General features: G+C 41.7%; 1 protein-coding gene across 16 annotated transcripts in view; it reads right to left on the bottom strand.

Annotated features, from left to right (window-relative positions):
• Window positions 1-27,935, bottom strand: part of KALRN (kalirin RhoGEF kinase) — a 671,338-nt gene that overhangs the window by 158,768 nt on the left and 484,635 nt on the right. For 4 of the 16 annotated variants that reach the window (XM_088837635.1, XM_088837636.1, XM_088837637.1 and 1 more), the window contains exon 34: window positions 8,309-9,042. The exons of the other annotated variants lie outside the window; for them this stretch is intronic. In XM_088837635.1, the coding sequence (XP_088693761.1) occupies window positions 8,980-9,042 (63 nt within the window). In that variant the 3' untranslated portion in view covers window positions 8,309-8,979. Of the gene's footprint in view, window positions 1-8,308; window positions 9,043-27,935 lie in introns of those variants that run through there. 16 annotated transcript variants of the gene reach the window in all.

Genomic DNA, 27,935 nt, shown 5'->3' with positions numbered 1-27,935 from the left:
AGGGAGAGATATGTAAAGGGGCTATTCTAAGACAAACATAAACATATACACATTAAAAGGAACTTGGGAAGACCGCTGGGCTGGAGGAAGCACAAGCTGGAATCAAGATTGCCGGGAGAAATATCAATAACTTCAGATATGCAGATGACACCACCCTTATGGCAGAAAGTGAAGAAGAACTAAAGAGCCTCTTGATGAAAGTGAAAGAGGAGAGTGAAAAAGTTGGCTTAAAGCTCAACGTTCAGAAACCAAGATCATGGCATCCAGTCCCATCACTTCATGGCAAACAGATGGGGAAACAGTGGCTGACTTTACTTTTCTGTGCTCCAAAATCACTGCAGATGGTGATTGCAGCCATGAAATTAAAAGACGCTTACTCCTTGGAAGGAAAGTTATGACCAACCTAGATAGCATATTAAAAAGCAGAGATATTACTTTGTCAACAAAGGTCTGTCTAGTCAAGGCTATGGTTTTTCCAGTAGTCATGTATGGATGTGAGAGTTGGACTATAAAGAAAGCTGAGCACTAAAGAATTAATGTTTTTGAACTGTGGTGTTGGAGAAGACTCTTGAGAGTCCCTTGGACTGCAAGGAGATCCAACCAGTCCATCTTAAAGGAGATCAGTCCTGGGTGTTCATTGGAAGGACTGATGCTGAAGCTGAAACTCCAATACTTTGGCCACCTGATGCGAAGAGCTGACTCACTGGAAAAGACCCTGATGCTGGGAAAGATTGAGGGCAGGAGGGGAAGGGGACAACAGAGGATGAGATGGTTGGATGGCATCACTGACTCAATGGATATGGGTTCGGATAGACTCTGGGAGTTGGTGATGGACAGGGAGGCCTGGCATGCTGCAGTTCATGGGGTCAGAAAGAGTTGGACACGACTGAGCGACTGAACTGGACTGAACTGAGCTAGATTTTATTATTGTTGTTGTTACTATTACTACCATGATTATTATTATATTTATTATAATTATTTTTAAACAACCTGAAGATTGTGTCCATTACATGCTATGACTCATCCTTCGTGTTTGATAAAGAGAGGAAGGAGAAATAATTCTAGCTTTTGGAATCTCTTAGATTAATGCAATAGCTATGCTTCCTACATAGTGTGAATTTTGTTCTTTGAGTATATTTTTTTCTGTCCCATTGGATGATACAATTCTTGTAGTTAAGGACTATATTTTATTTTCCTTGTGTGTACTTTGGAAACAGTCCTAAAGCTCAATAAAATCAAGCTGAAGGCCAGCTGCACTTGTTATCAGGGAGTTGGCATCACATTCCATTGTTGACCATCTCTTGGACTGACTCGAACAGATGCATCAATTCTCACATTTTCATTTCCTGGAGCTTCAGGAATATGTAACAAGAATCATGAGCATGGTGATAGGACAGGGCAGTGAGGAAAAGTGCATTTGCAATCAACACTGTCTTTGGAATTGTATTCCTTTTCACTGGCGACCAACTCAGTGAAGCAAATCAAATGAGACATTTTTCAAATTTGACTTTTCATAGCAACTGTTTCAATTTTTTAGACATGTGTGCTTTTGCATTTATTCTTTTTATTGCTCCTGGCCCTTGGTGCTTTTCCTTTTTCAATTGTCCCATTTGCCATTCTTAATTAGAAGTAATCTACAGAGCCCCAAAAGTCAAATGATATATTTAAAAACTCATGGGTGTATAATACAATAAGAACTGTTAAGGGAAGAGCCGGCATCTATCAGAATCCTTTGCCCTGTCAGTGTCTAAACCACACAGTATTCCCCACACACAGCTGTGCACCTGGGCTTCTGCTTGCCTATTTGATTACGGCCTTGGAGCTTCTTTGCTAACACTTCAGTTGCTTTCCTTGTTTATCAGTTCTTGTCCTTGATCTCAGGTGTTAACTTTGAGACACAAACCTGTCTTCTACTCTTGCATTACCTGGAACTCAGCAGCAGGCTCCTTGTTTTTGCCAAGAATGACATTATTCTTCAGAATTCCTTCCTACTCCCCAGTGGTGTAATGGAAGTATTCACCATCAATACAACCAGTCGGGTTGTACTAAAGATGGAAAATATTTCTGTTTTCTGCATACTAAAAAAATATGCAATTGTACTCACAGTGCCTACTCTGTGTCAGGCACTAGCATAGGCAGTGGGAATACTGCAGTGAAAAAAGCAGACAAGAACTGCTGCCCTCATGGGACTTATTTCATAGCAATGACAAATTCAATTACTAGTAAGATCTGACATGGATCCTATAAAACTGTAGTGGTTCTTTATTCAGCTAATGATCTATATTTACATGTAAGGTATAATGTTTTTGCATTCTATAGTTTCAGTTAAAAATTAAATTTTTATCAGGATAGGCCAAAAGATAGTTGACCCATACCAGGTATGATCAGAAGCCCCCTCCTCAGCACACATGTTGGTCCCCACTCTCACCCTGGGATCCTTTAACTCTGATTGATGCCACAGAAGCAACCCAGCACAATGCAGCCATATCTAAAAATTCCACATGATACTTGGGTGTAAGGCCCATTAAAAGGTCACCATTGCCAGGCAACAGTATCCCTGGACAGCATAACAAGTAGAATAACAATTCTTATTCCACTATCCCAGAAATGCAAAGGCATATACGTCGAGTCCCCCTCCTCCCATCACTGCTATTTCTTCCTGTGGCCACCACCATCCATGACCAGACCCACCCACAGCTGGCCTGGCTAGATGATCAAGCCACTAGCACCCTTGATGGTCATTGGTAAGGCTGGATACATCATCTATGCTGTGAAAACTCCCTTCCAGGCCAGAAGAGGCTTGCAGAACTGGCAGAAAGAGGGTTCAAAGGACAGATCCAAGAGCCAGCTGGACATCTGCCCTGAACCCCTGTGTTGAGATTCTGCTATTCACAAAACCCAACCTAAAGCAGACTGGAGTCAGAGCCTGAGCAGATCCTTTGAATAGAGGGAGTAAGGGCTGCTGTACCAACAGGTGACCCAACACAAACAGAAGGAAGGTGTGTGAGTAGTATTCCTTCAGCTACTTGAGTCATCAGAACTACAATCTTATCCTTGTCTTCTGACTGCATTTTGGTTTTCTAAACTTGTCTCCCTTTTTGGATTATGTATTTGCAATTTATTTAATGGGCTCACATCCTCACAAAATTCTTTTTACTGGGCTTCAACACCTTTCCTGTGCATATGTATTTGTGTACACATATATTGTTGAATTACAGTCTGCCTTTCTTTTCAAGGTGTCTCTAACACTGATCTGATTAACTGAATCCTCTGCATGCCACTTCATCTCCTTCAACCCAACCTGTTTGCTTATATGCTTAATCCTTGTGTTGCAGTGGACATGAACAATTTGTTTTTAAGGAATAGTCATTTATTTTATAGCACAGCTTGGAGTCTAAAGCTCAGGAAAAACACATTCACATAGTATCTTTCATAAATATGGAAATTCTAATCATCCAAGTTTTATGATCCTATTTTCAATTTATCATGGTCCACATGTGGAATAACTATGACAGATATTAGATCCTACGCCACCTCCTTGTTACCAAGCTTTTGGGTTTCTGACGTACATCTCAGTGTGTGGTCAGAGCTACAGAGTAGAGTTTCTTCCTTACCCCACTCTTCTCTTCCCCAGGCATTTCTTTCCTAATGATACCTATTTTATGTTGAAGCTAAAATAACTCACTAATTAGCTTTCTTTGAGCATACAGTGAGTATAGAGAATTAAAATGGGGAGATGCTCACATGGGCTTATGATCTACATCTAGAATATACTTCAACTTGACTATTCTATGTGATTTATAAAATGATTCTAATATATGCCATCTATTTGAGTATAGGGTTATTTCTAACTCATTTTCATAGCCTGTTCAGTGGCTCTTACAGAGTAACTGCTTATTGAATAAATGAGTGGTCCCAATGGTGGTACAGGAAGAAAATGTTAGAATATCGAAGAGTTGAGAGACAGATGAGGACAGTTTCAGAAATGAAGCTTCTAAAACCCTTGGCTCTCGGATGGGCAAAACACATATGGGAGCTGAAGAGAACCAGCTCCTCGTAACTCTTGGGTCCTTGTCTGTGAGACTCAGTGGGAGACCTCACTTTCTCACCATGAGGAATCAGTGCACAACTGGAGAAAATAACAAAAAGAAAGGCAAGTACTGGGAAACAGGATTTTCTCTTTCACGTCCGTGATTTTCTTTGGTATATTTAAATACCTGGGAGTGTGATTCACCAGTCATTGGATTTAACAAAATCCACTCTCATTTCCCCATATGCTTTAGTGATCCAGGAAACTTTAAATTATCACAACTAATGGAATGGAAGCAAAAGTACACATAATCAAATACCATTTCTATTTGCCTTTGGAAAGTATTATGTCTGCTTTTCCCCCAGCAGGTTTGCTTTTATGATGATTAGTTCTAGCTTGGATAAATATTAAAATGAGTTTGCATTTTCTCTGTACAAGGCCTGGCAGTAGAAGAGAAATGTGTTTATGGCAGAGGAAACTCAAGCAGGGCTTAGAATTTGTCACAGTTAATCACCCACATGGATAATCTACATGCAGCAAGTGGGATTTTGAACACACTAAATGGCAAAGAGCAACTACATGTCCTGGATTTTAATGGCCCGGGGTAGATACCCCAGGGGAAAGCGATAGCTCATGTTATGAAGAGTGTAAGTAGAAAAAGAACACTGAACTAGGAGGAAGGCAACTGGTGTTCTTATCCTTGATGCCCAAGGGAGGCCATCTAACCTCTTTCTGTTTCAGTTTCTTTATCTAGAAAGTGTAATAATGACATCTATAACTGTTTACCTAACAGATTAACTGCCAAAAAAGAGTAGTGAAAAAAAGGGTTTGTAAAAGTATTGAACGCTAGGAAAACAAAGTATTGATAGACAAACAGTGAAATACTGTCACCAGCTTTTCACAACCTGTCCTTTGCCTTAACTCCTCAATGCTTGGAGTCTTGGGCTGTGGCTTCTGCAACTTAACCCAGTTTTTTAAAAAGTCACATTTCTTAAGGATTCTGCTCTTCCAGGAATAGCTACTTTGATAATGTCCATGGATCCTAATGAATAGATACATCCTTTATCAGGATTTTAACAGAGCTCTTTCAGCTATAATAATCTTGTCGTTTGTTAAGTTGTGTCTGACTCTTTGTGACCCCATGGACTGTAGCCCGCCAGACTCCACTATCCATGGGATATTCCAATAGAATACTGGAGTGGGCTGCCATTTCCTTCTCCAGTAATACTTAACCTAGTGGCTCCCAGTGGCTCCCTGGACCACCTGCAGCAGCAGCATCTGGGGATGCAAATTCTTGGACCCCCCCCCCAGACCGAGTGAATCACAAGCTCTGGGAGTGGAGCCCAGCAATCTGTGTTTTAACAAGTGCTCCAGATGATTCTGGTGTACACTCAAGTTTGAGAATCACTGCCTTAACTCAAAGGGAAAAAGGGAAACCCAGGAAGTGGGCTCTGAGACATGCTACTGAGAGACCTTTATTTCTCTGAAGGAGGTAGGATAAGGCTTATGGGACTTTTCAAATCATACTGCACAGCTCTGTGTGTGTGTGTGAGTGTGTAAGTAAAATGATGGCCGAGAACATAGTTTTCTCTGGGAGGCCTTTTTCCCAACCATCCTACCTGAAAATGTATCACCACCTTCCTTAGCTAACTCCCTACTTGCCTTTCTTGATCTACTTTTCCTTGTAGCATTTATTACCTCTTACTATGTTGCTATTTACCTATTTCAGTTATTGTCTATCTCCCCCAGCTGGATGTTCACTCCATAAGGGCAATCTGTTTTGTTCACTGCTGTGTCCCCAGTTCTGAGAACTGTGCATGGTTCCTAGTCAGTACTCAATACATATTTGTCGAATTAACAACTGCTGACATTGAGAGAGAAGAAAATACTGGGTCAGATCAAAACATTAAAACACCTGCAAGAACCCTTCTTACAGCACAGGAACCTTGCCTCTCTGTTCCTGCTTTGGGCTCTGAAATAAGTCTGCAAACAAGGCTTGGGTAACTGCCATCCTCAGGGGTTCAATTCACTATGCTGCTTGATTATCATTACAAAATGTGCTATCTGGCTTTTCCTAGGCTTGGGATAGTGTACTGATTGATCAATGCATTCACAGGGCTGGCTGTGGGTGTGCAAGAGACCAGAGTGTGACACAATAGGGAAAAGGCAGTCTAGGAACAGAAATCTTCTGAATTCTCATCCTTATGCCGCCCCTAACTTGCTATATTGTCCTAACCAGACTGCTTAGCATTTCTGGGTCTTGTTTCATCTGTGGATCTCAATGACCTCTAAGGTCCCTTTCAATTATATTAATAATTACATATCCATTCAAATATTACTTGATTAATGCCTCTCTCCTCCACTAGCAAGCTCTGTGAGAACAGGGGCTGAGTCTGTTATTTGCCCACCTATCATGGGGGCACTCAAATATTTGCTGAGTGAGCAAGTTCCTGTGAAAACCAAATGGGAATCTCAGCCTCATCATTTTGTGCTCTATACAGCTAAGTTCAAGGTATGTGGATGTAGGTTGCAAAACCCTGGCCTGGAAGAGATCTCCAATCAACAGGAAGAGCAGGATGCTGGCTCTGCCTCCCTCCACCAACCCCTAGGGCACACAGAGGTTGCAAAATTAATTAAATGCATTCATGGCAATGTATATGGGAGAGAGCCTAGACTGGGCACTGGCCATCAGCCCTGTGGTCTGAGGAAGCAAGGGTTTGGGGATCAGAAACCTGAATCACAGATCTGTTATTCTCTAGCTTTATGACTTTGTACAAATTATTTACTTCTCTCAGCTTCAGCCTTTTTATCTGGAAAATGAAGTACTGCCTGCCTCTCAGGATGGCTCTGAAGATCAGAGTTGATATATATCAAGTGCTTTCCCAATAATCTGGTATGAGGAGAGTGCTCAGTGTATGAAAGCCTTCTGGTCTGGTCCTGCCTTTTCTCCACTTACAAGGTTTCTAACAACGCTTCCTGTTCCAAAAAACTGACCCAAGTTGGTTATGGCTAATGGGAGTGCCCTGGCCAGCCCGGCTGAAGGGGAGATAGAGATCAGAGCCAAAAGTGCTTCTCAAAATATTTACCTTTGGAAATACATTCTTTCTCCATTTGCTTAATCTCATTTTGAGATTTGAACTTGCTCTAACTTGATATCAAAAAGTGCAATTTTGTAAATAAATCTTAACAACTGATAATCACTTGAATGTACTCTTATTAGTGAACAGGATGAGTTAGAACTTAACTTCTCTATTTGGCTGCCTTTGTCTCTCCTCTGCTTTGCTCTTTGAGGGAATTATCCTCCTGGTCCTGCCTTGCGCCCACCACACTCATCTACTTCATATGACCATCTTTATCCTGGAAAACAAATTCTGCTGCTAGGCAACTAGAAAACAAAATCCACAGTGGTTGACATGATTTGTATTGTGATGGCAATTGCAGTGGTGCCACCACCAGGCCAGATGTACACCCATTGCATCTGTCCTCAACAGATCTTTCCAGAAAGTGGGATGGGGTGCATTCTTGGTAGAAAATTAAGGGCCTCAGTACTCAATGAAAAGTATTTATAAATCACTGTATATCAACAGCCTGCTTTAGAATAATTTTATTAGAACACATTCAAGAAAATGACATATGGAAAAAGACAGCAGCAATTCTTAGTCATGCAAATGCCCATGTTAAGGTTCTCCATTGGATTTGAATTCAAGTACAAAGACAGTCCTTTCCTGAGCCAGGTGCAATTCCAGAGCATGACACTTTGAGTCGAGAGCATGTTTCCTCCGCAAAGTTCAGAACACTGAACAAGTCCCACCCTCACAATAAGATTGTGAGATACATGGAAGTGTAAACTTTCAGGATTTTAAGGAACCCTTTACCCAAGCCCTCCCCCATAACCCAGTTAGGGGAAGTAAACCCAACTTTGGGACCTCTTATAAATAGATTTAGTCTATTGAAAATAAAGCAGTGGGCCTTAAAAAAAATTAGAAAATGAATATATACATACATATATATATATAATGGAATGGAATCACCTTTGCCTTTTGCCTTGGTGTGGGATTTCCATGAAACTCTGTGTTAGGGGTGGGGGCTCTCAAGTGTTTTGGGACTTGGAGGACTTTTTTTATTTTTTAACTTTTTATTATGAAAAACTGCAAACATATACAAAAGGGAAAGAATGATATAATGAACACCCACGTGCCCATCATCTAGTCTCAACAATTATCAACATGTGGCCAGTTTGTTTATTTCTTCTCCCACCTCCCACCCACCCCTGCCAACAGGATAATTTGGAAGCCAAGGAAGGCTGATAGGGTGATCTCCGAACCAGACACCTCAGCAGCGACTAAGGTTAGGGAGGAGTTAGAAAACAGTGGCAAAACCTGGGTAGGTTGAAGCAGATGGAACATTTGTTGGGAGAAGTAGTTCCCACCAGTGTTCGGGATCTGTTGGAGTTGACCCCTCACCTTCCATAAACCATAACCATAAGAGGTCCCTTTTTCCTTCTTCCTCCCATTCATGAGAGGCAGGCTAGATTAAAATGATGGGTTTTTCCAGATTGGGGCCACTGACAAAAGAAACATTCAACCTGGAGAAAAACTCCAGGAAAACTCTAATGAACCCCCCACCAGGGTCAGGGGCCTGATGTTCAGACTGGGAGCTGGGGGAGTGTGTTGGGCCATGGGGCCTCTCACAGGTCCCTACTGCCCCACCCATTTTAGACTTTGGAGAGAAGCTCGGCAACCTTGAATTGCACCCAGTAGAGAAAGAAGCAAGGGGCCCCAAGGAGTAAGCCCATGGCCCGGGGGGCAGATTTTGCATGGAACATGTTGCCCTCTGAGCAAAGGCTGCACCCCACACCAGCCCTGCCAGAGCAGTCTCAAGAGAGGTGGGTGATGGGAGTCCAGGTGGGAGGTCCCAACGGCGGCACGGCTAACCCGGTGAGCTGCGTGCTAAACGTAAGTGGAGAAAGGATCTCCAGGTCCCAGGTACCACCGAGGAGCAAGGTTGCCATCCTGTTAAGAAAAGGGCCGGGGCTCTGTGATTTGCATATAACTTTGCAAAAATTTTCATGAGATCCTGTAGCCCTTTATAGAAAACAGAGTGAAACCATCAGTGTGACCTAGTGTATTTCTAGCAACCCAATGCACATGGTGCAACCTGGCAAACACACAGTCATTATTTTAGAGGAAATGGAGGAAGCAGAGTGCTGTGTAGGACAGTGCTTGGTCTGAAGGTTCAGAAGTCAACCAGGTCTAGCATCCAGAGGAGGATCACTGACTGGCCACTTTTAACTGTGAAATACTGTCAAGAGCACAAACCCGCACACTGTTCTTCACATTAGTTTCCTGTAGAGCAACCCTGCTGTGACTTTCCAACTTCCCAGACAGACAAGGAGAAGTGGAGCCAGGAATAATATAAATAGAGATACATTAAATAAGAGGTCCAGTGGCAGTGATCATTAGTGTTTATTTCGTACCCTTCCTGTTTGTTTTGTTTTCTTGTTTCAGTTCTTTTAGGGTCTCTGTGCCCTACCAAGTCTTACCATGACATTCAGCTAGAGAAAGAAACTGAGAAAAGTTTACCCATTTGTGCAGCAGATCTTTAGTAGTAACTGACTTAACACTCTTGATTTCAAGTGTTTCCAGGGCCTATAATGTGGTGATCTGGGACTTTTCTAAGGCACAAAGCTGGTTCATGCACACTGCAAGGCTGGCCAAGGGGATGGATTACTGAGTGAGGGAGTGATGGAGCCATGTCAGAGACCCCACATTCCAGAGTGGTTCCACCTTCTCTACTGGGCCACTGGAGGCAGTGGAATCATCCTTTCTTTAGGAACGATGGTCCCTCAAAGAGAACCAACTTCTAGTGCTACTGGAAGAGTGAAATATTTCAAAAGGCAATGGCTCTTATCCAAAAGTTTAAGATGAATGAAAGAGTCTGACCTCCCATTTGACTGTGGTTCAGCTCACGGTGTCAAAGGCTACCTTATGGAAATGAGAAAACCAGTATGGGTCTCTTTTAGTAAGAACTCCAGCCAGGCAAAAACTGTTCATTAAGGGACAGAAAAAGCCTCAGCATGGAGTTCAAATGGCAGTTACTCTGAACTGCGGAGAAGGTCGGGGGTGCTAAGGATTCAGAAGGGAGCTGAGATTCTAAAGAAAGTCCGGGACAGGATGCAGGTATTTGTGAAAGGGCAAAGTACTGGTACTCACTGAGCTCAACTTTTCCAGGGCAAAAGGGTCTCCAAAAATTTAAATCATATTTTCCTTTGCATAATGTTACATTAACAGGCTGAGGGTAGGGATGTAGCATCAACTGTCCTGATTAGCTAGTCCCCCACATCATAATTCAGCGTCAGTACCAGTTTATAGATGTGCTATTACATCTGCAGAACTTACTTTAGTGGTGAAATTTAGTAGTTTTACAAGTGCTGAATTTGACATTTGGCTCTTTATAGCATGGTTAAAATTCTAAGGGAGGAGAACCGTTTAAAAAAATATTTTTAGAGTCATCATTATCATTATTATTAATGGCTAATATTTGTTGCATGTTTACCATATGCCAGGCAAAGTGCTGAGAATCTGGCATGCATCATTTCATGAAATTTGGAATGGGCAATACCATTACTCCCATTTTGCAGACTGAGGTAATTAAGGTCCTGCCCAGGATCATACAACTGGCAAGTGGAGGGGCTGAGATCTGAACTGAGGGTGGTTTGACTCCAAAGTGGTCCTAACTGCTGTGGTAGGTTGCCTTTTGTAAAGGAGAATCCATCTGCTAAATGATATTTGTATGTGTGTATGTTTGTGGATTCCAAAGGTCTTAGAAAGCATCCCTCACATATTTTGAGGATCCATGTTATCCTTAAAGATGTAACTAGAAGTGGTTTGGGTCACTTCAGTATGTGTATTCATTAGATTTTGCAGAAAAACTTTTATCTCCTTTTAAACCTCAAGATGTGATGGTCTCTGTGTACCTGCAAATCTGATGATGGTTTGTTATGTAACATATAAGAAATTCAGGCATGTAGGCAAACTGAACACTTGTTCTCCAAAACTGAGAAAATACATGAACATTTACATAGGAAGTCATTATATTATATGGCCCAGTTGGTGCCTTAAAAAAGTAGTTACCATCCATACATCAACATTAAAAAGCGACAGCCATTTATGATCTCATTGAGATGATTTTCTGAAAATCTAGCCTAGGGCAAAGACTAGTGGGAAAAATTTAAGTGGAAATGTGGTTTTAAAAAATGCCATTAAATTTCTTTGAAATGTCAACGATCTCTATTATTTAGACAATAACTTTCAGCTTGGAATTCACAGATATCCCATATCCAATCGCCCTCTACCTTTGGCATTCTGATTCAGCAGGCCAGTGAGGAGCCTGGGATGAGTTTTTTGAAATGTTTTCTTGGTAATTTTAGGGGTCACTTGGTTTAAAATCATTAAGGCACAGGACTTTCCTATGTACCAGACAACACATGGTTGGAAAACCTGAGTTGTGCAGCATTTCAACTGCATTTTCGCGTCTGCCAGTATACACTGTCCAGAAGCACTTGGGCATTTTCCGTGAGGAGCAAGAATCAGTGAGACCATTTTGGTAGGATAGCAGCTTTTATTGACCAGACCTTCCAGAATTCTTTTTTTTGGGGGGGCGTATATTGAGATTCCTCCCATCTCCCCCTATTCAGTTATGTGCATGTGCTAAGTTGCTTCAGTTGTGTCTGACTCTTTGTGATGCTATGGACTGTAGCCTGCCAGGCTCCTCTGTCCATGGGATTTAACAGGCAAGATACTGGAGTGGGTTGCCACTTCCTCCTCCAGGGGATCTTCCCAACCCAGAGACTGAACCCATGTCTCTTACAACTCCTGTATTGGCAGGCAGGTTCTTTACCACTAGCACTACCAGGGAAGCCCAGGTATAGACTCCTTCATATAAAACACTTTACTTATTAATATACTGCAGGTCTCATTCTAATATTAGACACTCATAATATGAGTTTTCTGAGTTATAAAGGGAGGTTCTACAGTCTCTGGGTAGATCATCTAGTGGTATAAAAATAGCCACAAATGGGGAACATATTTGTTATATTATAGATTTATATCCTTTCTTGTTCTACCAAGAATTTGAGGCAGCTGTTTTACAATATGTTTTTAAATGCATCTTCAGTTGACTATATATGTTCTAGATGTTTTTGAAAGCCACTGAGGCAGGTATGTGCCTGAGTTACTACTTCTGTGGCAGACATAATAAACTGTCTCTTCTAAATTCCTGACTCATGTCATGTTCTGTTAGGCATAGCAGACAGTGAGCAGCTGACATGCATAATACATGGAACATGGTATGTTCCTGGTTTTTTATTCTTTTTTCCCCTTGCCCTTGGTATTTTCAATCAGGTGCATTTCATTCAGTTGATCAGGAGGGAGAAATGATAGGACTTAACAGCATCTGGGCCAAAATGTTACTTTGTGTGTTTCTGCCTGAATCATCCAAATGTTTTGGTTCATGGACTTGGCCAGCAGAAGGCAGTGTACACAGCAGACATGAGAAAGACCTCAGTTCAAATCTCAGCTCTGCCACTTTCTGGATGTGTGACCTTGGGCAGGTTATTTAACTTCTACATTTTCCTCATCTGCAAAAATGAGGATAATGATACTTACTTTGAAGAATGGTGAGGACTGAGCAAGAAATTACATTAAAAATGCCAGGCTCACAGCAGGCGTTCAGGAAGAAAGACAATTGTTACTCTCGGTTGTCCATGTTCTGGACGCTGCCTTATAGTAGCCTTCATGCTTTCCTTGGCCTGTGCAGTTACAGCAGGGGCTTCTAAGGTAAAGGACTGTATGACTCTCATTAGATGGGCAGATTTGTCCTTGGAGGGCACATCACTGCTCTGTGTTCTTCTGTTACACACATGGAACTGCAAAGCCCATATTAAATGGTTTAAAAGAGCCTTTCTCCACCTCAAATTTCAAACTAGAGCCCAGACTGGAAATATTCCTTCACCAGAATGGGAAACTGAGACACAGAATAGTACGAATGTTGAATTGTGCAGACAGAAAGACATCATGAATTCTGTTTTCAGTTTCTTTTTCAAAACTGATTTTTGTGACTTTCTTAGCTTTTTCATGCTCCCTACTCTACTTTTGGCTTCTAGCCGTGTGTGTGTGCTGCTCATACTGACCCCGGGGCTCCTCATCTGGAATTTGGTGAGGAGGTTGCTGGCAAGGAGTGGTTGGCCAAGCATCTTGGTGAAAAACAAAGAGGCCTCGGGGTGGTGCAGAGACAGGCTCTGCTGTGTCCCCTCCTGAGTAACAGATTGGGAGTCCCCACTTCCAGAATGCTATCCCAAAGGAAAGAAATCAGCCTCAGCAAGGAAGAGTCACTCCCTCTGTTTTTCATCTTTCCATTTTTCCTTCTGCTTTTGGAGAGAACTGTGAGACTAGGCCAGGTAGGAGGAGCATCCTTGACAACGTTTGTTGCATGTAACTTTTTGTCCCAAGCTCAGAAAAGTTAGACACTTTCTCTACCGAAAATTATCAGAAACTTCGCTCTGTCCTTTGAGAGCAGGAGAGGAGGGAGGAGGAGGTAGGGGAGGGAGTGGGGGAGCTGTGTGTTGACCTGATGATGACCCTGCTGTTCGGAACCTTGCTGCCCACGCAGGGGTGACCCGTCCTTCCTACCCGGGGACCCAGTGTCCCCACACTGATCACTCGGGGAACCCCTCCATCTGGAATCATAGGGGGTTAAAACCGAACTTGAACATGCCTGCCTTTTCGCCATCCCACAGTATATCTCTTCGTAAAATCTTTTCATCAACTTGAGCTTTTCCTCTCACCTTTTCTATACTAAACAGCTGAGTTTGGGGAAAAACCCTGATGAACTAACCCACTGTTCACCTTCCCTATTTCCCTGCCCCTATTTCCCCGCTTGAATTTTCCTCCTCTTCCCTTTCCTTATCCAAGGCTCCTGACCTTCAAAAACCAAACAAAGTTGCCAGTTCCGCAACTAACAACCTTCAGTAACCTTGGCCCACCCTGCAAGTCAGCCCAAATTCACTGTCTAGTCACTTTCTCTCATCTTGAGATGTTGAGGGGAAGTCTGTCCCTCTGTTACCTACTAGGCACCTGCTCATCCCTTTGTCTTTGGTTCACACAGAGGTTTGATCCAGAAACCATCTAATAATCGTGACCCTTCCCGTCCTTAAAAATAACTCTCTTTTTTTGATTAATAAAAGTAATCTGAATTATCGTGGAGAATTTGGAAAAAGCCACCATCCAGAAACAACCTCTACTTACATTTTGGTGTATTTCCTTCATATATACATACATGCATACATATATGTATATATAAGTATATGTATATATGCATACAGAAGCACAAACACACACATATATACACATCCACATTCCTTTTAGTGTTTAACAGAAGAGTTAGTCTTTCATATTTAGAGGGAAAAGAAAGATCCCAGGCAGGTGGAAAAGAAAAATAACCCCAGACTGCAGCTCAGGTAGGCTCTTCACCTGTGTCAGCTGTGGCCATGAGCTTTTGGAGCACATGGCTTATTGGTTTGTAATGTCATGGACTTGACGGCTAGGGAAAATATCTAAGCTATCCCTGCCTCCCAAACCATGTGGGTGAATCCTTCTTAGAGAGCAACACAGGAAACACATTCAGAGACACACCAAAATTCATAGATACACACAAACAGAAATTATACACGTAAAAACATATTCAAACAAGTCTTTTCTGAGCCCTCTCTGTGAATGCCCACTCTATCTCAATGCATTGCTGATAATACAGTGTATCACATGTAAGCCTTGTTTTTTAATGGGTCTCAGGGTTCAGCTGCTGAGAAGAAAACAAACCCATGGGAAACAATAGCAAACTGGAAGAAGATGCTTTCTTATAAAGTGCTGATGGAAGGGACTCCAGAGAGTCATTTTAATATCATTCTAATAATGATGAAGATGCATTCCAGCAACATTCTTCCTGAGGTCAGAAACATCTTTTATGACAGAGAGATAAGTTTAGAGACACAGTGATGCAGTATGTGTTAGACGTTTACTAACAAAGGTGATTATGATTTGAAGGATCATTATATTTTAGTGAAGATATAATCACACATATCTACCGGAAAATGTGAGAAGAGTAATCTGCAGAAAGCAAGGGAGGGGAAGGACCAAGGGGAAGGGACCAGTTTATCAGGATGCTCTAGGTCCTATAGAATGTTGCTGTGGTTTGGGAGACATGTTTCTTCTCTTGAAGCTCCAGGGATAAACTTGATATATTATATAAAAATCTAAAGGCAGGCTGAGAAAAATGCAGCCACTGTGATAATCGGTGGAATGTTATTTCAGGAGGACAGAGAATGAAGGAGAGCTGAGATGGCTTAGAAACCAAGCTGTGGATGGGGATCTAGACCAGGAGCAGACCTGGGAGGTGGCATATGAGTTTAGTTTCAGTTCTGTTGAGTAGACTACAGTGAGTCATTCAAGAGCAGTTATGTCATAGACAATTGAAAATACGGTGCTGGATCCTAGGGTGAAAAGTAAGGTCTAGAAACAGACATCGGAGAAGGCAATGGCAAGCCACTCCAGTACTATTGCCTAGAAAATCCCAGGGATGGAGGAGCCTGGTAGGCTGCAGTCCGTGGGGTCGCTAAGGGTCGGACACGACTGAGCGACTTCACTTTCACTTTTCACTTTCACACATTGGAGAAGGAAATGGCAACCCACTCAAGTGTTCTTGCCTGGAGAATCCCAGGGACGGGGGAGCCTGGTGGGCTTCTGTCTGTGGGGTCACACAGAGTCGGACACGACTGAAGTAACTTAGCAGCAGCAGCAGCAGCAGCAGAAACAGACATCTTTCAATTCATTGTTAAAGTGCAACTGTGAGCAAAGTATAATATATACGCTTTGGATGTTAAAGAATAACATTTGACTGTGGGAGACCAATATTGGTGGTTCAGAGGTGGTAGCAGGGGATTAATTGTGGAGAAATAGTGAGCATTTCCATGAAGGAGGCATGAGTCAGGCTAGAAGTGAGTTGTGGGTAGGATGTGATTAGGTAAAGTCGGTGGGCATTACGGGAAACGGAAGCAGCAGGAGCAGTTCATGACATGAGTGGAGGCAGCTGACTGCCACTGTTTACTATGCACCAGATGCTGTAGTAGACAGTAAAGATAGAAGCATCATTAAAACCAAGCCATGATCATCAAGCAACTCACAATGTAACATGGGAGAGAGACATACAGGTAACCAATTATTTGGTAAGTGCAATTAGGTTCCGTTCCGTTCCGTCGCTCAGTCGTGTCCGACTCTATGTGACCCTGTGGACTGTAGCCTACCAGGCTTCTCCGTCCATGGGATTCTCCAGGCAAGAATACTGGAGTGGGTTACCGTTTCCTTCTCCAGGGGATCTTCCCGACCCAGGGATTGAACCCAGATCTCCCGCATTACAGGCAGACGCTTTAACCTCTAAGCCACCAGGGAAGCCCTTGCAACCTACAAATTGCCAATATTTGATCAACCATTTTGGATCCAATCCACAAAAATGACAGTTTCACATGATTCAATCTAATCTAAGTGTATTTTAGTGTATATAACAGATAAGGGTCTCTAAAGTATCATATATAGGGAGGAAAAATTATATAAATGTCTTTGGAGATGGGACTGTATTCTAAGTATACATGCTGCTGCTGCTGCTGCTGCTAAGTCACTTCAGTCGTGTCCGACTCTGTGTGACCCCATAGACGGAAGCCCACCAGGCTCCCCCGTCCCTGGGATTCTCCAGGCAAGAACACTGGAGTGGGTTGCCATTTCCTTCTCCAAAGTATACATGCTACTGAAGGCTTTTAACAGACAAGTGAGATGTTGAAAAATGTTTTAGGAAGATGAATTTGGCATCAGTAGAAAAGATATAATGCAGGGGCAAGATCCCAGAAAGCAGTGGGGGACAGGATTTAGTAGGCTACTTAAATAATTTAAATAAAGGGTAAGCAGGGCCTGACCAGGGTTATGTGATAGACATTTTGAGGGAATCATCCTTAGGACTTGGCTGTGGACCAGCTGGCTATCAGGGGATATTGCCCAAAATGGATCAACAGATATAAACCTGGGTGTCTGAAAAATTCTGCTTCTGCCCCAAACAGGGAAGTCAAGCCAGGTTGCTGGTCTAAGAGAAAAAAGAAAATTTTCTGATGCTGAGACTGAAGGAAGTTGACATCAAACTATAAAGACTAACAGTGACAGTGTTCACTATGTCACCATTTGGTCTTGTGTTTGCTTGTTAGTTTCCTGGTTCCACAGGAGAACTGAGAGTTCATAAGGTTGGGGACTGGCCTGTTTGGTGTCACTGCTGCATCTCCAGTCTGCAATACTGCCTTGCACATAGTAGGTATGCAAAAATGTGCTGAGTAAATAGTGAATATGAAACTGTCACTTCACAGATATCATCTTGGAATTTGTGTCATGGACATCAGAATGGAAACAACAAAAAACTATTACTGAAGGTGGGGGCAGATCTAGAGAAGGAAAAATCAAGAGAAGTTCCAGTTCAGTGAGCACGAAGCAACAAAGAGGAGTGAAAGGGCAAAAGGAAAGGAGGGACCTGACAATATGAGGGAGAGAAGAGATGCTGAATGTACTAGATGGAAGTGGGGACAAAATATGAGACTCAGAACCTGTGGATAGGTTAACCTTGGACTCACTCTGAGTTGAAAGAATGAGAGCATATAAAGAGTTACACATAAAGGTGAAGATATGAGTAATTCTGTAACCATCATGCTAAAAACAACTCTCAGTATTTCTTAGGTGCTACCAACGAAGTCCACATTCCTTTGAATGATGTCCAGTATCTGCCATGATTTGACCCAACCAATCATTTCAGCCTTATTTCCCACATCTCACCTCACAGAGTCCACACTTCATGAGGCATATTTACTGTGCATGTCCCAAACTTATCCTATACTTTCCTTTCTCCCTTTCCCTGTTCTAGATGTTTGGTCCATTTAGAATGACATTCCTCCCCACTCCCAATACCAGTCCTGCCGAGATAAACTCTTTCCACTTGGTAAAGTTTAATGCTAACCTTTTGACTATGCCAAAGCCTTTGACCGTGTGGATCACAATAAACTGGAAAATTCTGAAAGAGATGGGAATACCAGACAACCTGACCTGCCTCTTGAGAGGTCAGGAAGCAACAGTTAGAACTGGATATGGAACAACAGACTGGTTCCAAATAGGAAAAGGAGTACGTCAAGGCTGTATATTGTCACCCTGCTTATTTAACTTATATGCAGAGTACATCATGAGGAACGCTGGGCTGGAAGAAGCACAAGCTGGAATCAAGATTGCCGGGAGAAATATCAATAACCTCAGATATGCAGATGACACCACCCTTATGGCAGAAAGTGAGGAGGAACTGAGGGGCCTCTTGATGAAAGTGAGGGAGGAGAGTGAAAAGGTTGGCTTGAAGCTCAACATTCAGAAAACAAAGATCATGGCATCTGGTCCCATCACTTCATGGGAAATAGACGGAAAAACCGTGGAGACAGTGTCAGACTTTATTTTTTTGGGCTCCAAAATCACTGCGGATGCTGATTGCAGTCATGAAATTAAAAGACGCTTACTCCTTGGAAGGAAAGTTATGACCAACCTAGATAGTATATTAAAAAGCAGAGACATTACTTTGCCAACCAAGGTCCATCTAGTCAAGGCTATGGTTTTTCCTGTGGTTATGTATGGATGTGAGAGTTGGATTGTGAAGAAAGCTGATCGCCGAAGAATTGATGCTTTTGAACTGTGGTGCTGGAGAAGACTCTTGAGAGTTCCTTGGACTGCAAGGAGATCCAACCAGTCCATTCCAAAGGAGATCAATCCTGGATGTTCATTGGAGGGACTGATGCTAAAGGTAAAACTGCAATACTTTGGCCACCTCATGCGACGAGTTGACTCACTGGAAAAGACTCTGATGCTGGGAAAGGTTGGGGGCAGGAGGAGACAGGGACGACAGAGAATGAGATGGCTGGATGGCATCGCCAACTCTATGGATGTGAGTTTGAGTGAACTCCGGGAGTTGGTGATGGACAGGGAGGCCTGGTGTGCTGTGATTCATGGGGTCGCAGAGAGTCGGACACGACTGAGCGACTGAACTGAACTGAACCTTTTCTAATCGTCCCAGACTAGGAAGGTTTGATTTTCTTTTTCATTTAAAAATATTTTGCTATTTTATTTATAAGAAGTTTAATTAATTTTGACTATGCAGCACATGGGATCTTAGTTTCCCCATCCAGGATCCGAACTCATGCCTCCTGCATTGGAAGTGTAGCATTTTAACTACTGGACCACCCAGGAAGTCCTCTGATTTTCTTCATAATATCTGTTCTGTATGTCTAGATCTCTTTCTTACCCATAATGCCCAACACATTACCTTGTGTTTATTGGGTCTTCATTCATTGATTTAATAAATAGTGACAGAGTCCCTTCTGTGAATCAGTATTTTGTTGGATTTGGTGATGCAGCAGGAGTATAAAACAGGTATGTCTCTACCCTCATGGACTTAACATCTGGTGGAGGAAGCAACTGAGTAACCAAACAAATGCTGAGATAGTCAATAATGGTGATAGGTTCTAAGAAATAACAATACAGAATACTGTGAGAGATGTGACTTGAGGAGAGGAGTTAGTCAGAGGGTCAGGATGGGCTAAGAAGAGAGAGCAAACGGGGTAGACTGTGGCATGAGAGGGCTAAGAATTTTCTAGGCAGAAGAAACAAAGGGCCTGAGATGGCAAGAAACCTGACACATTCCTGGAAGGCCAGGGAGATTACCGGGCAGGAAATCAGAGGAAAAGTGGCTGCACTGAGGATTTTGGTATTCATCCTAAGAGTAAACAGACAGTTTCAAAGGGGTTGAAGCCATAGATGTGAAGAGCTTACACTTTAAAAAGATCACATTGGCCTCAGAATGGAGAAGAGATTACAGGAAGGTCAGAGTGAATGCCTGGGCACCAATTAGGAGGCTTCTTTCATAGGCCATGTGTGATAGTACAGAGTGGATTATACAGACCATCAGTAAATGCCAAAAGAGGGCAGAAGCAGTCTTTTGGAGTCAATAACTAGGATTGAGAAAAGTTGAGTTTCACATTTACAGATCTCTCCACTAATGGAAATCACAGTCAACAGCACTTCAGCTCTCCAGACCCCTTGGGAAATGTGCCTTCAGGATAATCAAGTGTTCTGGATGACAAAAGGTAAATAGCAACACCAACTTTTTCTTCCCATTTAAATCTTTTTATGAATAGCTTTACATCTCTGACTTCTTGAAAAATAAACTGAATATAATTTCCCCTTCTGTTGACAGTTCCAAAAGAGTAATAGTTATGGCACAGGACAAAATGTGAAGGATGTCCTAAGACATGCCAGGTTATATTCCTTCAGTAAATAGGACCCAACTGCTGGAGTTTGGCTTCCTCTGTCAGCTTTTGCTTTCATAGTTCTTCTGCTTCCTCTTTTGCTATCAGTAGCTCAGCTTTTGTGGCTACTAGTGTCTACATAGAAGTAACTTTCTCTTATGGGCTAAGTAACTAGATGAAAATGATAAGAATTACATATAAAATTAGGATTTGAGAGGCTCTCCTGTGAGCATAGATGCTTAGTTTTGCTACGTAAAGATTTCCTACCTGGGTCTTAGATCTGTTCGTCGAACAACTGAGTTCCAAATCCAAAGGACTTATCATCTTTTTTCCTAATATATTTCATTGCTTTAATTGTACTGCCTGTTACATAATATATAAAGTGCAACAGATATATTTTAAAATGTCAAAGTCTTTGTTCTTATTCTTTTACTAAAACAGAGGTAAACTTAGGGATTGACAAAAGCCCACATTATGTATAAAGTTTCCATATTGATATTCTCCACTATTCTGTGGAGAATAAAACGATGAGCTCTATTTTAAAGGACTAAATGTAAGAAGTGTCTCATTATATCCCATCATATGGGCCTTTAACTTACAAATGTGTTGCCTTCAAAATGACAAATTAGATTCAGATGCTTTTCAAGACACAATAGAGTGAAAAGACTATCCACAGAGTGAAAGCAGATATTGACAACATGTATAACCAACAAAGGATTAATATCTAGAATATATAAAGAAGGCCCCAAAATGCATTAGAAAAAAACAAACAGGCAACACACTAAAAAACTAGGCATCACACCCTGCAATGAACAGGGGCATCGCAAAGGAGAAAATCTAAAGGCCCACTAAGATATGGAAAGATCTTCAACTTCATTAACAATTAGGGGACTGCAGATTTAAACCATAAGCAAATATTACTACATACCCATCAGATCTGGCTCTATCAAGTATACATGATGATGTGGAGCAACAGAAAATCTCACATATGCTTATAGGTAGGAGTGGAAAGCTGGTATCAGCAGTTAACAGTAAAGAGGAGGACAGACATACACACTATCATCTAGCAATTTCCTTCTCTTTTTTCACCAAGCAATTTCATTCCTAGCTTTATACCCTAGAGACACTCAAGTACATGTCTTCTACAAGGATACACATACAAGAGTATTCATAGCAGCATTGCTCATCGTAGTCCCAAACATCCCATGTGCAAAATGGATAAATAAGTTGTGGTATATTCATACCACGGAATACTCTACAACAGTGAAAATGAATGAACAACTACACATGTCCGCAAGGATGAATTCCATAAAAATAAGTGTTGAGCAGGAGAGGACACACACACACAGAGAATGAGTCTAGCCATTATAAAACTTTACAACAGTCACATTGAAATAATATCCCTTAGGTGTACATACATAGAAGGTACAATAATTAAAAAAATAAGGACATTATTATTATGAATGTCAGAAGAATGGTTACCTCTAGGGAAGAGGACAGGGTTGTGACCAGAGAGGGGCACACATGGAGCTTATGGAAATCTGGCCATGTCCTGCTCTTATGAACTGCATGGTTATTACATGTATGTTCACTTTATAATTACCTATTCAAATGTTTACTAATTTTTACGTATTTTGAGTATATCTATTTTACATTAATAAATTTAAGAAAAAGTTTAATGTAAACCAGATGTGTCTGATTAGGAATGCATTTTATCCATAGAAATAAGAATGTAAAGAACTGCTAATCAGACAAGTCTGTAAGTCTCATTCGGTAATAGTGTAAGTCCAATACTGCACATTTCAATAAAAATAACAGAAAATAAGACAGTTGCAATATTATCAGTTAAACAAAATATATATGAGAGAAATATTGAATAAGGATTATTTTAAAGTATCTAATAGCAGATTGGAAAAGATAAAAAATACTGAAGATACATTAGGTTGTAAGACTGGAGAAACTGACACACATACTCAGCTGTGAGAGTAGACTGGTCCAACTTCTATAGGGGTGATCTAACAACATCTCTCCAAAATTTTAAACACATATTCTACTTCTGAGAAGTTATGCTATTAATAAACTCATAACTCACAAGCATGAAAACCTACATTTGCATAAGGATTACACCTCTGTTTGTAGTGGTAAAAGATTGGAACATCCCAGGCACCCATCAATAGAAGACTAGTTAAATAAATTATGGTCCTCTTAAGTAAAGAAATACTGTGTAGTCATCAAAAAGGATGACCCAGTTCTACATGTCCTGCTATGAAATTACCCAGATTTGTTACAAGGGAAAAAGTATAAAACAGTAGTTATTGTTTACCTGTTTAGACATTTTTAAAAAAAAGAATAAATGTGAGCTTTTATATTTTAAAATAATATCTCAAGAAAAACACCTAAATTTTAAATCATGTGTATGTATTACTGCTTCAAAAGTTCCGTTAAAAAATTTTGAGTACATCTGCTTAAGGAAAAACAGACTTAATTAGATTATAATGAGGAAGTATAAGAAAGTTTTGGAAAAAATTCTGAGGGAACTTTTTAATAGTTCCTATCAGAACTAACAGGTCATTGAAAAAAAGCCTAATTCCACATCAAAACAAAATACTTCTTTTGATACAGATGTATCAGTTGCATTGCTCTTTTACAATCTGTCCATGATTAGAATAATTACTCTAGACTTAAAACTGATACAAAAGAGGAGAAATAGAAGGAAGATAAACTTCAAGGTCAAGCTCAAATTTCACTTCTGGTGTAAAAGCTGTCCCTGGTTCCTAGGCTGTTGTTGAAAGTGCCTACACTTCTGTTAGAAAAAATGTAGCATATTGTATGGTAAGTATATATCTCACCTAACATTGGAACCAAAGAAGTGCTAAGTACAACTGTGTCCTTCCATAAATACAAATAACATGTATATAGCCACTGTATGGGGCATCATATATAAGACACTCGTGGGTGTGAACTCAGAAAACTCTGGGACAAGGACCGAGATTGTTCTTATATATCCTGAATCTCCATGGGAAATGGTCATCAGTGAACACTCAATAAAATTCTGTTGAATAAAATTCAGTGTACTTAAATATTTGAAATAATTTTCCATTTTTGTCTCTAGCTAATTTCATTCTTCTCTGTTAACAGATTTTCCTGCTTGATCAGGAGTTAATGGTAGTGCCTACTTCAGTCAGTTCAGTTGCTCAGTCGTGTCTGACTCTTTGAGACCCCATAGACTGCAGCATGCCAGGCTACTTATTTGCCTCCTAAATGCATAACCAATCCAGTGGTTTGGACTTTATATGCCCCCGTTAGAAGTACTGTTTTAAATCTAATGTTAGAGAACATATGCCTAAAATAATTTTATTTAAGCAGTTTTCAATACATTTTCATGGGTTCAATAAAGGTGCCTAATATCTTGTGTGTAAAGAGGCATAGAAACTGTGACTGTTCTTGTTTTGTGGGGTTGCAGGGTGAAGTGGGATGGGGCGATGAGTTAGACTCTGTATTACAGATTTCAGATTCTACAATTTGAAATAAATTCCTTGAATAAACTCTTCCCCACTTCTCATCCCCTCATATCCTTCCTCATTATCATCATCATCACCTGTTATAATAACAGTTTTCCCTTTTTTAAAATAACAATTTTCCTTTGATATTCTTGTTTTATGAGATAGAAGTAATATTTGGGGGTTATGTGACTACTTCTTGATCTTTTCTCTTTGGAATGTCTACCTGCCATGAAGGCAACCTTCCCTAACTGAAACTCTACTGACTGCAACTATAGCTCACAGGTGATAGTGGTGGAAATTCTAACATTCTGGTTTGAAATCATTATGAATTAAGAAGTTAAAAACTGGGGGACTACCTTCAAGAACTCCCATGTTATCTTTTTAAAAGATTTCCTGAATTCTGATAAAATAAAAGCTATAATAGTGTCAATCACAGATACACACACAAAATAGATGTAAGTTGCAGTGCATTCCAAATATCTGCAATTTGAATATATTTGGGTTCACATCAACACAAAAGAGAAAGGCTTAAGCAGGCCACCTAGGTGCTTTGTCTGTTTTGTTCACTGCCATAACCTCTTTGTCTAGAATAGCACCTACCAAACAGTAGGAGCTCAATAAATGCTTGATAAGTTAATCAATGAAGTTAAAAGAGAGCACGCATCAAGATAATGAGGAAAAGAAAAGGTAATGAATTTTTAACATCCTCTGCTGCTGCTGCTAAGTCGCTTCAGTCGTGTCCGACTCTGTGCGACCCCGTAGACGGCAGCCCACCAGGCTCCCCCATCCCTGGGATTCTCCAGGCAAGAACACTGGAGTGGGTTGCCATTTCCTTCTCCAATTAACATCCTCTAGTGGCGATGGCCGGAGAAGGCAATGGCAAGCCACTCCAGTACTCTTGCCTAGAAAATCCCATGGATGGAGGAGCCTGGTAGGCTGCAGTCCGTGGGGTCACTCAGTCAGACACGACTGAGCGACCTCACTTTCACTTTTCACTTTCACGCATTGGAGAAGGAAATGGCAACCCACTCCAGTGTTCTTGCCTGGAGAATCCCAGGGACAGTGGAGCCTGGTGGGCTGCCATCTATGGGGTCGCACAGAGTCGGACACGACTGAAGCGATTTAGCAGCAGCAGCAGCAGCAGCAGTGGCGATGGCAACCCACTCCGGTACTCTTGCCTGGAAAATCCCATGGACAGAGGAGCCTGGTAGGCTGTAGTCCACGGGGTCGCTGAGAATCGGACACGACTGAGCGACTTCACTTTTCACTTTCATACACTGGAGAAGGAAATGGCAACCTACTCCAGTGTTCTTGCCTGGAGAATCCCAGGGACGGGGGAGCCTGGTGGGCTGCCGTCTATGGGGTCGCACAGAGCTGGACACGACTGAAGTGACTTAGCAGCAGCAGCAGCAGTGCTTACCAAGTCAGACTATCGTCCATGTGTAAGTGACTAACATCAGAGTCTTGAATGAAACTTTCTAAATCCCATTCCTGCAACTGAAAGGAAATCAGCTAGCAGGAGACAGGAAGGGGACAGAAAAACACAGAGCCTGTTGTTTTTTTTTTCTTCATAAACTTCAGAGTGGAGTATAACCCCTTGCATATGACACAGAGAGCAATGCATATGGGAGCGTTCAGTAAACGCCCCACAACCAGCATCAGCAGGGGCCATGCAGATTTAGAACTGCTCTTCTGAACTTTTAATTAATGTCTATATGTCGCTGCAATTAGCGGCTTCAGGTAGAACCAATTAGAGCATTAATGATGATAATAATAATAATAATAATTATTGGAGATGAACATTCTGAACTTAGAAAACTCAACTCTAATATGGGGAGGCTGAAAACTTGACTATCAACTCTGAACAAGGCAGTGACTACTCCAACACAACCAGGGCCAGATCCGAGTAGAATATGGCAACAGAAGATCAGAAAGACTGATTAGTAGAAGGAAGAGTCTGGTTGAAACTAGGGAGTGGACACATGGAACGGGTCTAGTCTTTACAGATCTGCATCTTCCAGCACTTCTCTCAATAGGAAGAGCTATCAGGGCAGAAGTAGGCTGCTCCTCTCAGCAGGCATTTGCTATTTGTTGCCCTGGGCCAAAGTCCCATCCCTGGGGTTTTTTTCCTAGTGGCAAGCCACCACAGAGGAGAGGCAATCTTGTTTCTCTTGACAAGGTTCTGCTTTCTGGCAATAGAATCATATCATCTCACCCCAATGCCACAAAAGCGTAGATCTTCCCATGGCCATCCTGTGTCCACTACATCTCACAAGTCATGACAGATAGGTGGGCAGTAGCCATTAGCAGTAAGGCAGTGAAGCTAAGCTTCCAGGAAGGTAAAACCCACACAAGCATTTTCAGTCTATGGTCAAGATCACAAAAAAGGGTAATATTTATCCACTTATCTACCAAGACTCCCATGTTATGGGAGAAAACATGTCCCTTTTGACAGCACAGCACAAATGGGGAAAGGAAGCTCAGCTAAAGCACAATCACCACCTCAAAGCCTCGTACACCTGCCCCACCCACTCTAATCTCACTGCTTTGGCTCTAGACATTCATTTCTAGCAAGACTTCTGCTTGAAATTTCTAAGAGTTCACTTTCATTCCAACCAGGAGAGCTTGCCTCCAGATACCAGAACTCCTAGTGTCATCATCCCCTAGTCATCCAGCAGCATAACATTTTAAGAAGAATATTTCCCAAAGCCTGTTTCCCTCTTACCAGTAGCTTTAAGAAGGTAGATTCAGTCATCTTGTTCTGCACTAAAAGAACTTTTTAACTCTGAAGGAAAAAGGGCGAATGATATGCCAAGAGGTCTGTGCAGAACAATCCAGCAAAACCCTCGCCCTGAGAGCTGCCACTTCTCTCTCCGCCTCCAACCTCCAAGCTGGCCCTGCCCTCGACCTGTGCCATCTCCCGTCGTGTGTCCCTTCTCCCCAGTGTGTCCGACCGGCAGTGTACTCACTTGAGGCTTGTTTGCCTTGGGCTGTTGCCAACTAATCCACTTTAACATCTTGGCTTGATCTCAGATTTGCTTTCTGCTTTCACCAAACTTTTTACAAATAGAATCTAAGTTTGTGCTGGGTGGCAGCAGGGTTGAACTTGCTGTGAAGACTCAGGTTCCCACACCGCTTGAAGGCAGGGATCGGCCTCACCACAGTGCTTACTGCCCAAGCTCTCAGAATCCGCAAAGGAATTTGCCTACAGTGGCTTGAAGTCTCTGGGGCAGAATCGCACTCCCATCAAGGCCACTACATGAGTCACAAGTACTTAGTATCAAACAGTCTGTGGTAGGCATTAACACTTGATAAGTTATCTTTCTCCTTTGCAGTCTGGAGACAACTTAAAGAACCACTTTGTAATTTACTTTGGGTTGCTGTAGATTTGCTGGGACTGGGCAGGGAGGTGTAGAGGCAGCTGGGAAAGAAGCCAGTAACAATAGTGTTTGTTTTTGCTACAAAGTTTTAGAAGCTGAACTATCAGTTACTACAAAAGTACTATGCTTTTGATTCCATTTAACAGGCAGGAGAGTGACTTGGGCTTGAATCTGAGGTCTGCCATGAACCGGCTTTGTGATTCTGTGCAAATCACCTTGTTCCCTTTGAACAGGATGGAAACAGAAGGCAGGAGGATATCTCGGGCTCCATTCTTCCCTGAGTGTCTGTTTTCAAACTCCAGACTTACCTGGAGTCATATCTGGCCTCTGGCCAGCCCTACAGCTATCACACAGAGATCTAATCTACTGACAAATCACCTTTTGCAATTTCCTTATTTCTGGATCATATATTTGCACAATACCACCACTGGAAACCAAGAAATTTGTGGGCTCAGTGCTCTGTAATCTGCCTGTGAACTGCAAACTGCTTCTCAGCCATGGTGGGTTATGAAGATTATTTGCTTTCTAGATGATTGGTAACATTTATGAAGTCTAAATTTAGGTTTCAGATGTATCTACCTCAAAGAAGGAGTATAACTGTA

This window comes from Moschus berezovskii, chromosome 1, assembly GCF_049115385.1.
Source record: "Moschus berezovskii isolate FMDL1 chromosome 1, NW_MosBer_1.0, whole genome shotgun sequence".
Lineage (NCBI taxonomy): Eukaryota > Metazoa > Chordata > Mammalia > Artiodactyla > Moschidae > Moschus > Moschus berezovskii.
The sequence above is the reverse complement of the archived record's forward strand: the minus strand, read 5'-3'. Positions and strand labels throughout refer to the sequence as shown.